This window comes from Euleptes europaea, chromosome 8 (assembly GCF_029931775.1).
Source record: "Euleptes europaea isolate rEulEur1 chromosome 8, rEulEur1.hap1, whole genome shotgun sequence".
NCBI classification, from domain to species: domain Eukaryota; kingdom Metazoa; phylum Chordata; class Lepidosauria; order Squamata; family Sphaerodactylidae; genus Euleptes; species Euleptes europaea.
The window spans coordinates 98,671,734-98,684,325 of record NC_079319.1 but is presented as its reverse complement, the minus strand read 5'-3'; the positions used below and the strand labels follow the sequence as shown (position 1 = coordinate 98,684,325).

At 50.8% G+C, this 12,592-nt stretch overlaps 1 protein-coding gene across 1 annotated transcript in view; it reads left to right on the top strand.

The window, feature by feature from the left end:
- The first annotated feature begins 9,855 nt into the window (after positions 1 to 9,855).
- Positions 9,856 to 12,592, top strand: part of BCL2 (BCL2 apoptosis regulator) — a 275,963-nt gene continuing 273,226 nt past the window's right edge. Inside the window, exon 1 of the mRNA XM_056854132.1 lies at positions 9,856 to 10,427. Within this exon, the coding sequence (XP_056710110.1) occupies positions 9,861 to 10,427 (567 nt within the window). The 5' untranslated portion in view covers positions 9,856 to 9,860. The remainder of the gene's footprint in view (positions 10,428 to 12,592) is intronic.

The window sequence follows — 12,592 nt, the reverse complement described above, 5'->3', positions numbered from 1 at the left end:
ATATTTCAGGGAAGAACATCCAAATAGCCACAGACCACCTCGTGGCCATGTTCTAGGCAAACGAATAGGGCTGGGTGATATTCTTAATGCTCTGTCACCTGGCTGCCCAAATCTGAGAATGGCTCATTCACAACTGTGCAGCCATCCACATCGTGGGCCTCAACAATCAACTAGCAGACTTCCTCAGCTGCACTCCTCTAGTGCCTCATGAATGGCAGCACAACTGGCCCTTCCTCTGCCCCATATTCCTGTATTGGGAATGCCCCTAACAGACTTCTCTGCTACTGGTCAAAACAAAACAAAAAAATTCAGATCCTTCTGCTCCCGGGGGCATCTGGGATGGGGGAGCTCTCTCTCTCAGGGATATATTTCAGATCAATTGGTTGGAGGGGCCCACTTTACACCTGCCCACCTCTTCCAATATTCCCAAGGATTCTCTATAAAATGAGGCAGGAACACACCTTGGCCATACAAATATCTTCCTGACACTGCTGTCCACGTCCCAGAACTGGTATATCAGTCTCCCCCAAGAGAGCAACTTCCTTTTCCAAGGGCCATTACCGCACCCAAACACTGGCAGCCTGCATCAGACAGCGTGACTTTCAATGCCTAACTGTCACTTTTCTGAGCTGGTGAATGCCCGGAAACCATCATCCTGGGGATTCTACTCTGCCATATGGAAATGTTTTTGCTCCTGGTGAAAAAAACTAACAACTGGACCCTGTCTCATGTCCCCTAGAGAAGGTCTTCAAGTACCTTCTATTCCTTGTCCAAGGGGGATTTTCATTTACCTCCATTAAGGTCCATTTAGCGGCCACAGCCTGCTTCCCGATCCACATTGAGGGGAAATCTGCCATGGCCCAGCCTAAGCTTAGTGCCAGCGAGGACTCGGAGGAGGCGGCCTGTGAAAGCAGGCCACAGCCCACTCCAGGCATCCAGCCAGGAGACCAAATGCAGACACTCCCAGGCACGCAGCAACCATTTGGCTCAGAGGCACCCCTGACCTCAAGGCAGTGGATCAACCTCAGGGCCACAGTTCAGATCCCAGGCAGCCCTGGGAGCGTGCAGGAAGCAGCTGAGAGCTGACCTGCAAGCGCGCATCAAAAACCACAGGTGGAGAGTGATTGAGTAGTTGCAGGACCCAGCCAGAGACCCAGCCAGCACGTTCCCAGGGAGTTGCATAAAAGCCTCTGGGGAAAGTGCTGGATGTGGACGCAACGAGTTCCGCCACCTGACCTGAGAACTCCTGCAATCCTGACCTTGGACCGTGACCGACCTCGCAAATCTTTCTGGCTTCCTTTTGACTTCAGCACTCCTGACCACGCTTATTCTAAACCCTTTGACGGCTCCATTTGACTTGGAAAGAGAGATGCTGAAACCTGACACCGGATGCCAGCAGGCAGTTGGAACAAAATCCTTATTTGGCCAAGGAGAGTTGAAATTATTCTTCAGCAGGCTAATAAACCAATTTCTCCTGATCCAGCCTCCCGTCCTTTAGTGGAGCCTATCACTTGAACTGTCAACATTCGTAGGCAAGCCATTGCAGCCCACGGCTACTTGCCCCCAAAGTCTGCTTACCAGGAACCCAATATTCCTGGTTGTCATCACATCAGCCAGAAGGATCAGCAAATTCCAGGCACTATGACATAACACACACACCCCCGCGCTGCTCTCAAAATCTTCAACACCAGAGTGGGGCTTCAGACCTCGCTCCAATGCCTCCCTATGGTGACCTCTACGTTCCACCTGAACTGGGATATCATCACTCCGCCGGTGCGACACCCACAGCCGCAGGACGAGAGGGAGAAGCTCTTCACCCCCTGGCTGTCTGCAGAGTGCTCCTTTTCTATCTGGATGGGACAAAACCTTTTCGCAAAGATGATAACTTTATCTACTTTTTGGACCCCAAGCTGGGTAAAAAAAATTGTCAGCACAATCTATTTCCAGATCTTACAAAGTGGCCCAAGTTGACTTGTCTCCTGCAGCCCCCCACGCTTGCTCCATTTCCGCTGCTCTTCGCTGTGGTCACTCTATGGACATCTTCATCTGACATTCCACATGCATTCCACAGACGCCAGGAGAGATGTGGCAGCCCGTCCCTCTGGCCCCACTGCGAGCTCTTCATTTAGGCAGGGTGACTCTACCTCACCCAGAGGAACTGAGAGAAGGATGCTCCGCCTTGTCTTTATCACACTACAAAAGGTGGGAAAACAGCATGGGGGAGGAGGACAAAGCGCCCTCAGGGGGGGTTTTGAGCTTTTTTTTGAGCTTCAAAACCGATCCATGGTAGGCCTGTGCATACGCAGTACCCATGTGTGGCTGCACAAGTGTGGCTGCTCAATGAATTGTCCTGTCCCCATTAATGGGCACCATGCTCAATCAGATTAAATGCACAAATACTGTTATCACAGATGATTAAATCAGAAAGTTGTGGTAGAAATTGGTATGCATCTAGCTGGCTTATGCAGCTGATCACAGCTAGTAAAAAGCATATTACAAAATAATGGTGTGAGTAGCTTGTTATGTTTAACAAGAGCAAGATCTGAATTACTTAGGCAAAAAAGGGAACATCCCACCCCCACCCCAGGTGAGCCCCACTTCCACCTTCTTGCTGTGGCTCCGTTTAGCTCCCCGTGCTGCTCACACCGGCTATAATGAAGACCAGAGCCATGTTTTGTGTCCCCAGTAAAGCAATGCATTTGAGCCCTTGAGCAAGTCACCGTGATCTACCTTAGAAACGTACTGCGTGTTCTACAGACTCTTTCTAGTCTCAGGTATGGCATACAGCCATGGGCCCAAGGAAATGGGCAACTAGTTTTGAACACCGAAAAGGAACTTTGTCTTGTGTTGCTTGAACAGCTGTCTCCCATGCCACGAGACAGCATTCCTGTGAGGTACTGCCCTGTCTCTCTTTCTGTTCTGCCCGTAAAAGCGGCAGTTCAGGCCCTTGCTGGAATATTGGTTCAGGCCTTCACTGAAGTATTCCTTGTGTAGGCCTCGGCTGGAATGTTCTGCTCGCTCTCCTCTCCCCGTTTCCCCCTCCCTCCTGACCTTGGCTTCCAGGCTTCTGCTAACGAGCTCCTTTGATGTATGCTCTCTAGCCTAGTCTGGGTACTGTTATCATTGCGTTCCCAAAACATGAAACTGACACCTGCAATGTAGTACTGTTTATAGTCTTGCACTTTTGTAAGGGTAAGCACTTGCAGCTCGGACCGTGTAGGGGCCTAGCTATACCTGATGCTTCTCAATAAAGTTACCTGCTTCTGAGATGGTCGTCTGAGCGAGTGACTTTGTGGGAATTGCCCAGGGTGGCTGGAAAGCCTTACAATTCCTGCACAAGTGAGAGTTGTTTGAGGCAACGTGCTGGCCATTCACAAGTACAGCAAAAAAGGGAGGTTTGCCTATGCGCACGCCCAAAGCCCTCAGCACCCCTGAAGTAGTTTTGTGACAGGACTCCAGCATGGGAGAGAAACTTGTTCTCTCCACTGGGTTCCAGAGGCTATAAATGATTGCTATGATGTGGTTCACTTACGACTCCTTAGAAATTGCTCCCCCTTCCCGGTACTCATGAGTTTGTTTGTTTGTTTGTTTAATATAAATGAGAAAAATCAGTTTGCACCAGGCTTGAAGAAATGTTTCCACTAGATTCTTTGGACCCTGGCCAGAAACTATGGCTTTCTGGTGCCCCCTCCTTGCACGAGAGCACCGAACACCGGATTAAGCAAAGACTGCTTTGCCCATGTTTGCATGATGAGGACTCGCCGGGAGCTTCTGGCACTAAAAGCTTCTGAAGCGCTGGGGGGGGGGGAACCCAGGTGTTAGATATTTTGCAGTGGTCTATTTAGCAACAGGGTCTACTCGATGCCAAGACAAGTCAGTGCACCCCTCCAATATACAAATATAAAGGTTGGGGTGCAGGTGCGAATATGTAATATACATCCAATTGGATTCAATTTTACATAACACTGTCATAATTTTACAGAAAATTGGATCCATTTTTTAAAAAATCAAAATGGATTCGTGCAAGCTCCCCCGCCCCCCACCCCCTGCATCATGTCTTTTAAAAATGAGTAATGGAATAAGGGCTTTCAGCATCGTGTGGTTAAATCCTCATTAATAAAAACTTGGCTAAAATATAAACATCTTTTGGAACCTAGAACACCACTATGGAGCTCCACGCAAGAGATGTTGACATTGAGACCACTGAGACCAGCACAATTTCTTATTTACCAAGATTTATTAGTATGGAAGGATAATAAATGTGCCCCTAAAGAATATGAAGAAATGAAGGAATATATTACTTGGCTTCAATATTATCAATTACAATCTGTATTTACGCAAGATATGAAGTTAGGTTTGGTGAAAGATAAATCACTTTTTCAGCGAATGTTGTTGGATAATAATGATCACTTAATATCAAAAATGTATAAGATGTTATTGACTTTGTATACGGAACAAGACCTTGTTAAACCAACAATGATAACTTGGGCGCAAACTCTGGGACATGATATTCATCTACATAAATGGGAAAGACTCTGGTCAAAAGACATGAAATATATCTGTTCTCAATCATTGAGAGAGAACATATATAAAATGATTTACAGATGGTATTTAACACCAAAGAAATTAGCCAAAAGGAATGGAAATATGTCACCAAATTGTTGGAAATGTCAAGAAGAAGTGGGTTCATTTCATCATATTTGGTGGCTTTGTGAGAAGGCAAAGAACTGTTGGAATATGATTTACAATGAATTAAGGTTGATATTACAACAAAATATTCCCAAGACACCAGAAACGATGCTGTTAAGCATAATACCAGATACCATAGTGACCCAGAGATCTTTCTTGATGTACGCCACCACAGCCGCCAGATTGGTATATGCTAGGAGATGGAAAATGGCTGAGATACCAAATAAATCAGAGTGGATAGAAAAAATGATGGAACTAGTTGAAGTGGAAAAACTTACAGCATCAATAAATCAAAAAGACGATAATGAATTTGCAACTGAATGGGAGGCATGGACAAATTACTGTTTGAATGAACTTAACTGTGATATTAAGAAATTTATTCTGATTTGTTGTAGGGGATATGGATGATTTGTCATAATAGAATTAGACAATAATTACAAAGAGAGCAACAATGATAATAAAAAGACAGAGGAGGGGAGAGGGGAAGTTAAAGAAATTGACAGTTTATAAGATAAGAAAATACTGCTACAATATAATTAATCAATGGCTATGTATAATGGAATATGAAATGATTTTGGGCGGGGGGAAATTATATAAAAAAATGAGTAATGGAAGAGTACTGCCCCGTCATTTCAGGATGAAGGGATCCTAGATTTAATGGTTAACTGAAAAGGCTGGGGGACCTGCGGTGGGCTGTTTCCCCCACAGTGGAGGAAAAGGAGGAGGAATGAAGAAGATACAAATCCGGCAAAGTGCAAAATTAAGGAACCACCACTAGGTGGCAACATGCAGTAAGAAAAGGGTTTTCTAAATCTATAGCAAAAGTCAGCAAGGGTAAAATGAACCTTTATCTTCCACTGTTTCTGCATGGTTATAGAAAAGAGTTACTGAGTAGATTAATTAACCTGGGTCAACAGCTCAGCACGTATTTCGTCTAAACTCTTTTAAATCTTTTAAATGTTTCTGAAGAGAAAGCAAGAAATTGGAAGCTTTTGTAACATTTTCCCATTAGCTGCGCCTTAATTCTATTTTCACCTTAGACATTTACATACAACTCATAAGAATGTTTAAAACATTTTGCTTAAGCCTCAGGGATATTGTAATCAGCTGTTCAAGTCACCTTTTCCAGTTTCTCAAGTGTTCTAATAGATTTCCTTGCAATCTATAGATTTTACTCCTTAATCCTAAACATTTGTAATTAAATCCCATTGTTTTAATGCCACATATCTGGGTCACAAGGTTAGGGTCAAGGTATAAGGGGATTTAAAATATTTTCTTTCTATTGCTTAATATTTTGTTAACGACAGCAGTGAAAATGCCCTTAACATTATTTCTTATGGTTCCCCCCCCCCAAAAAAAACAGGCAAAACTACCCAGTTTAATTATAATTTGAGCCGCTGGAAGGGTGATACTGGAAGTTGATGGTAATGTAATCAGTGCAATCCTATGCTAAATTACTCCAGTCCAAGCCCAGTAATTTCAACAGGCTCCGACTGGAGTAACCCTGCATAGGATTGTACGGAATGCCTTTCCTACAGAGATAAATTCCAGAATCATCTCAAGAGTAAAGGTCCCCTGTGCAAGCACCGGGTCATTCCTGACCCATGGGGTGACGCCACATCCCGACGTTTCCTAGGCAGACTTTGTTTACAGGGCGGTTTGCCAGCCCCTTCCCCAGTCATCTTCCCTTTACCCCCAGCAAGAGTAGTTCTCTGTATTTTACTGCTGGTGGCCCGGGGGTACCTGGCAACCCTACTTGGAAACGTAGAACTGGGGACACATGCCTCCTGGCAGGCAGCCCTTGCCTCCCAGCCCCAGTTCCTGGAAGGCAACAGGGAAGTCTGCAGGGAGCCATTGGCGGGGGTAAAGGGAGAGGATGAATCATGAAGAAATTCCTCTCTCCATGCTGTTCTCCCTTGTCACGATTCTATAAAGTTGTGGGCTTGAGGAGGCCAAACTGACCTCTCCACTCTCGCACCTGTTGTCCTTCCTCCCCCTTTCTCTGGGGGTCAGACCAGACCCTCTAAAAGGCACGAAGCAGGATCCCTTCTAACAAGACCAGTTGGAGGAGCTGTTATCCTGTGACCCTGAGGCGTCCCTGCTACAGTCTACACCAGTGGTTCCCAACCGTTTTTTGACCACTAGGACTTTTTTGTTCGGTGCAGGGGCCCCAAGGTCCAAAATAAAAATTCCGAGAATTTGAAAATAAACTGTAATCATAACTGTTAGTTAAACATTAAACTTAGAATAATATTTGAATATATATTTTTATAATAGAGAACTTTTAATCGAAAATATGAATTTAGTATGGGTTTATAACTTTGTTTCGCGGACCTTAATTTATTTCTCGCGGACCCCTGAGGGTCCACGGACCCCTGGTTGGGAAGCAGTGGTATACACAGACCCTTATTTGTGTGCAGATGTACCTTCTTGATGGATAGTCAACTGTGAACATCAGTATTGGGGGGGGGGATAATGTCACGGGGTTAAACAGTTTGGGCACTTTCCTGGATCCCCTCTGCTCAGGCAAATTTCCCCATCGCCCCGTTGCCCTTTCCGCAGCGGTCTCCTCTCTCCTGTGTCTCCTCGAGCCCGCTGGGCCCCCCACAGGAGGAAACAGAGCCCCCACCCCCCCCCAGCGGGCAGGAGAGACAGAGGCGAGCCCTGCGCCAGGTGGGGAGTTGACGGGGCTCTTTAGGCCCCTGCACACGTTGCCCTGGGCTTCCTCGGGGGGTCTTCCCCAGAGACGCCTCCGTGCCCACCCGGGACCGTCTTTTCCTCGCCGCTTGTTTCTTTCTTTCAAGCCTCCCCTGCGAAGGGCGACCCCGCTGCCACGAGGCTCGGGGGGAGGGTCGTGCCCAGGTTTTCCGAGGAGGCGGGGCTGTCGCGGGCCCAGCGAGGAGGGGCGGCTCTCCGGCCCCCGGGGCGGCGCAGGGCTCCTCCTGGCGGCCGGACTTGCCCGGCTCCGGCGACCGGCGCTGCCCTAGGCCTGTGGGGCCGGGCCCTGGCCGCCGAGCCGGAAGGGGCCCGGGGGGCTGGCCCCATGGGGGCCTCGGGCGGGGGGCGGGGTTTTGGTTGTTATGGCTACCGGCCTGAAGGCGACGCTGCAGGTTCAGCCTGACAGGAAGGGCGAGGTTCGAGGGCCGCCCCTGCGGCTCTTGCCCTGCCGACAGGGCTGGAGGGGGGCCCGGCCCGGCCACCGCCCCCCCCACGGGCCCCCGCAGCCCCCCGGGACCCTTGCAGGCGGCGGCGGGGGGGGGGGCGCGGCCCTTCCCAGCAGCCTCCTGGGGCGCTGCGGGGGGGTCTCCTCGGCCCCCTCCCCCACCACCTGAAGCCACCGCCGAGGCAGTGGGAGGGAGTCCCACCGGCCCACACCCACGCCGGCCCTGGCCCTTTTCTCGCCCCCCCCCCGCCTCGCCCCGGGTCCCAGGCCTGGGAGGGGGTCGGTGGGTGGAGCTCGGAAGGCGGGGGGGGGGCGGCCCGCCGGCCCGGCCCAGGGGTCCCTGGGAGGCCGGGTTGTCAACCTCCCGGTGGAAGCTGCAGATCTTTCCCGGGGGAGGGGGGGCTACAGCCGACCTGCAGGCAACAGAGAGGGGGGGGGAGGTCACCTGCAGAAAGGGGCCGCTGGGGAGGGGGGGGTCGCTCGAGGGCAGGACGCCTCGCTGAGCCCCCCCCCCCACATCGCCCAGGGATTTCCCGCCCTGGAAAGGGTGACCCTGACCCCCCCCCGCAGGACACCCCTCGGGGACCCTCCCCCCTCCGGCCTCCCCGCGTGAAGGGCGGGGCGGGAGGCAAAGAGCCCCCCCGGGGGGGAGGGGCCCCTCAGGGCCGCCCTGCTCCGCCGCCGGGGGAGGGGCGAGGGGGCCCCCAGGGGCCGCCCGTGGCCCGAAGCGCCCCCCCCCCCGCCCAGGACCCGCAGGACGGCCGCCAGGGCGGGAATCTCACCGGCCCCCCCGCCGCCCCTCAGAAGGGGGAAGCCCCCCCCCGCCGGACTGGGCCAGAAGGGGCAAAGCGGCGCCCCCCCCCGCGCCCCCTTTCCGTGACTGGGCGGCGAGGGGGGGCGAGAGGAGCCGCCCCACTCGCCCCGCCCCCCCCCGCCGCGGCGGCGGCCGCCCTGTCCGGTTTGCGGCCCAGCCGCTTGTGGAGCCGCGAGGCCGGCGCGGAAGCCCCGAGCAGGAGCCTCGGCGTGGTCCCGCCTCCCCCCCCCCGCCGCTGACAGGCCCCGCCCTCGGAACAGGGGGGGTGCGGGGGCCTGGGGAGGAAGGGGCCTCCCCCCCTCCCCCCTCCCCCCCCATCCCTTCTGGATCCCCCTCCGGCCCGCGCGGTTCTCCCCCGCGAAGCTCCGGGCCGGATTCGGAGCCCTGACAGACTCCTCGGAAGTGTCCTTCGGACCGGGGCTGGGAAATCCTGGTGAGAAGTCAGAGTTGTTTCACAGGATTGTGGAGGACTTATTTCCCACCCACCCCCCCCCCTCAAAAAAAACTTCTTTTTATTTTGGCGGGAAGGGGGATCCCCAAAGAAACCAGCATTTAGTTTTTGGAGAAACTGATGCTTTGGACTTTTTTTTCCCTTTAAGGAATCTTGACAGAAAAGCAAACTTCCAGTTCCAGTAAGTATTTTCCACCCGAAATTGGCTTTGTGCAGCTTTTGCTTTGGTTTGTTGTTTTTAAGAGATGCTGTCCAGGTTTTTAGCCGAACCTGCTTTGCATGAATTTCCATTGGAGGCAGTGAGGTTAAATGGGAGGAGGTTTGGGGATGTGTGTGTAGCAGTTGCTTCATTCATATCCTAGTCCGGTGTGTAGGAGGGGGGGGGAATGCACCTGATGTTCTGTGTTTTTGGGTTTTCTCCTTTTAGATGTATTTCAGCACAGACGAGGGAAGTTTTCTGAAAATAAGGCTTCTAATATTCTCCATGCATCTTGGAATACAGTATTTGCTGCATTTTAAATCCTATTTCCATCACGTGTCACAAACGGAGGAGGAGGTACAGAGAAGACGGAAAGACCTTTGAGTCCCCAAAGACTCCCCCAGCCCTCATCCCATGGAACTGCGTAGAATCGAGCAACTGGATTACCTGGCATTCGATACTGCTGGCTGCTCTGTTTGTGGTGGGGGTGGAGGGTGGGGGGGAGACATTGCGTTTGTTTCTGCTCTTCTTTCGCTCTTTATAAATGATGGCTCATCATGAAACAAGAGAATACAGTAGCCGGGAGATAGTGCTGAGATACATCCATTACAAGCTGTCACAGAGAGGCTATGACTGGATTGCCAGTGGAGACGGAGCAGATCTTCCTCCTCCTGCCGCTGCCGCTGCTGCCGGGACCTTCCGTGCCCTCGCTCGGCTGGCATCTTTGCCTTCGGAGCCCCCTGGCCCAGCTGCTCCTAGCGACGCTGGTGTGGTTGCGGAGCTGCCCCCCGTGCCACAGGTTGTCCACCTGACTTTGCGCCAAGCCGGTGATGAGTTTTCGCGGCGTTATCAGAGGGACGTGGCCCAGATGTCTGACCAGCTGCACTTGACCCCGGGCACTGCCAGGAGTCGCTTTGTGGCGGTGGTGGAGGAGCTGTTCCGAGATGGGGTTAACTGGGGGAGGATTGTGGCCTTCTTTGAGTTTGGGGGCATGCTGTGCGTGGAGAGCGTCAGTCGGGAGATGTCTCCACTGGTGGACAATATCGCCGTGTGGATGACGGAGTACCTGAACAGACACCTGCACCATTGGATCCAGGCCAACGGAGGCTGGGTACGTAGCCGGCTGACTGGGCTCTGCGTGTTTCCTTCAAATGCGGTCACGTCAGTGGCTCAGAGTCACACTGGGCAGTGTGGTGGTGTGTGGCTTGCATGGCCAGTGCTTTCCCTGGGTGGGAGTCATTGGGGCGCTTCTGTTCCCTACACTTCTTCGATACACGCTCATTTGGGGTAACCGTCACCCGCTTGACTGTTAACTTCTTGGAGCAGAACACAATAACGGCGCGGTGCCCTCCTGCCGTTTTCCCAGACTTTGAATGTCTGTCAGTTGCCACCATGTCAAAGTGTTCAGGGGTGGTGTTAATATCTCGTATCCTTTTGGTCCGCCGATAGCTGTGGTGGGGGGGGCGGGGGGGAGGCTCTCTCAAGTTACAGCAAGAACTTCTCGTCTTGATTGAATCAAACCATAATTGGTGGTGTCATTAATAGGCTGTGTGAAACTCGGCAGTAAAATTGAGGTCACATGAGAGAGGAAAAGTTAACCATGCAGCATCTAATTCGCCTCATGTGGGGCCCTGTTGCTCAAATGAGCCTGAAGAAACTAAGGGGGGGGGAGCTACTGAGGGGGGAGGGGTTGTGAGTGTCTCAGTATCGGAACCTTGTGGTAATTTCAAACCCTTGCGGGTGTAAACGGTGCGTCTGTGTCTCCTATAAGCTAAGTAGATGTTCTCCACCACACTTCTGTTGTTTTGAAAATGGTTTAACTTTTTAGGATGACGCCCCTTATCCCCTTTGACTAAAAGGTTCTTCTGCCGCGCATGACGGGATGCACAGTAATTTTAAACAGGCAAAGTCTATATTGAGAGGGAAAGTTTTTAAAAGGAAAAGGTAACACTCTAGACAGTCTGTCCATGTGATGTTTATGGCAGCAAATATAAATGGAACAAGTTTTTAAATTTTTGTTTCTTAAATATCTCCTTTAAAGTTTCTCTAGATCTATTTGGAAAGAGAGTAAGGAATAAGGGGCCCCTCGAATCTGCAGGATCTTTCTGTAACTGTTCTTGGAAAATGCGTGAAGTCTGTCGTGATCTGGTGTGTTTCAAAGAAAAGCTGAGTTCTGCAGAGTGGGGGCAGAGAAAGTGGGAAGAAGGATGAAACTCCTCTGCTATAAGCAGAGAAAGGGCTCCCCTTCCCCCCCCCCCAGTCTTAAGTAATGAGCCTTGTCTTTTCTTCTGTCTTGGATAAACATCTCTGAGCACACAACGAGAATTAGAACTTTTCATCATCTTGTTTCATTGATTCTTAACTGGTGTGTTGCCAGTGGGTAACATCGAAAATTTTGGGGGTGAATATGGGTGTTCTTGGACAATGAGCTCTCCGTACAAAGTTGGGGAATCTTTTTTAAAAGAACTCTGTAAAAACTCAGTTTTATTTCCCTTGTTTCTCTTGTTGAGTGATAAATGTAATGCTTTACGGATGCCTGACATTAAGCACATTCGGGGGGGGGGGGAACCGTGGACACATCCTTTTAAAGCAGATGAAATGGTCCTGGCAGCATCTTTTATTGGGCCACTGGTGGGGTGTCCAAATGTAACTACGGCCATGATGGCCTTCTGAGAACAAGCAAGCAACGGGCCCTGCCTTGCCTCCTCATTGTCAGCCAGTAGCTTCTGATTTGGATACAATGTCTAGCTGTGGGTTGCATTTGTGTCAAACTGTGGCCAGTACAAACTGTAGTTGGACCATTGTTTCCAAATGTCAGATGTAACAGCAAACTTCGGCTTGTGCTAAATCATAAGTCATTAGTTGGACATACGAAGGGAGGAGAATGAGGAATCACGCAAAAAGAGGGCTCCGTATGCATAGCACCAAGCTGTGCCTTGGTAATATGTCTGGGCCATCTCCATGCCAGTGTGGTGTAGTGGTTAAGAACAGCGGACTCTAATCTGGGGAACCGGGTTTGATTCCCCACTCCTCCACATGAAGCCTGCTGGGTGACCTTGGGCCAGTCACAGTTCTCTCAAAACTCAGCCCCACCTACCTCACAGGTTGCCTGTTGTGGGAGGGGGGGAAGGCAATTGTAAGCCGCTTTAAAACTCCTTACAGTAGAGAAAAGTGGGGTATTAAAAAAATCTCTTTCTTCTAGAGAGCAGCACACTTTCCTATCGCTCAAACCAACCCTACCTTTACCCCAAAGACTTTGTTTAATAAAACTGCTTG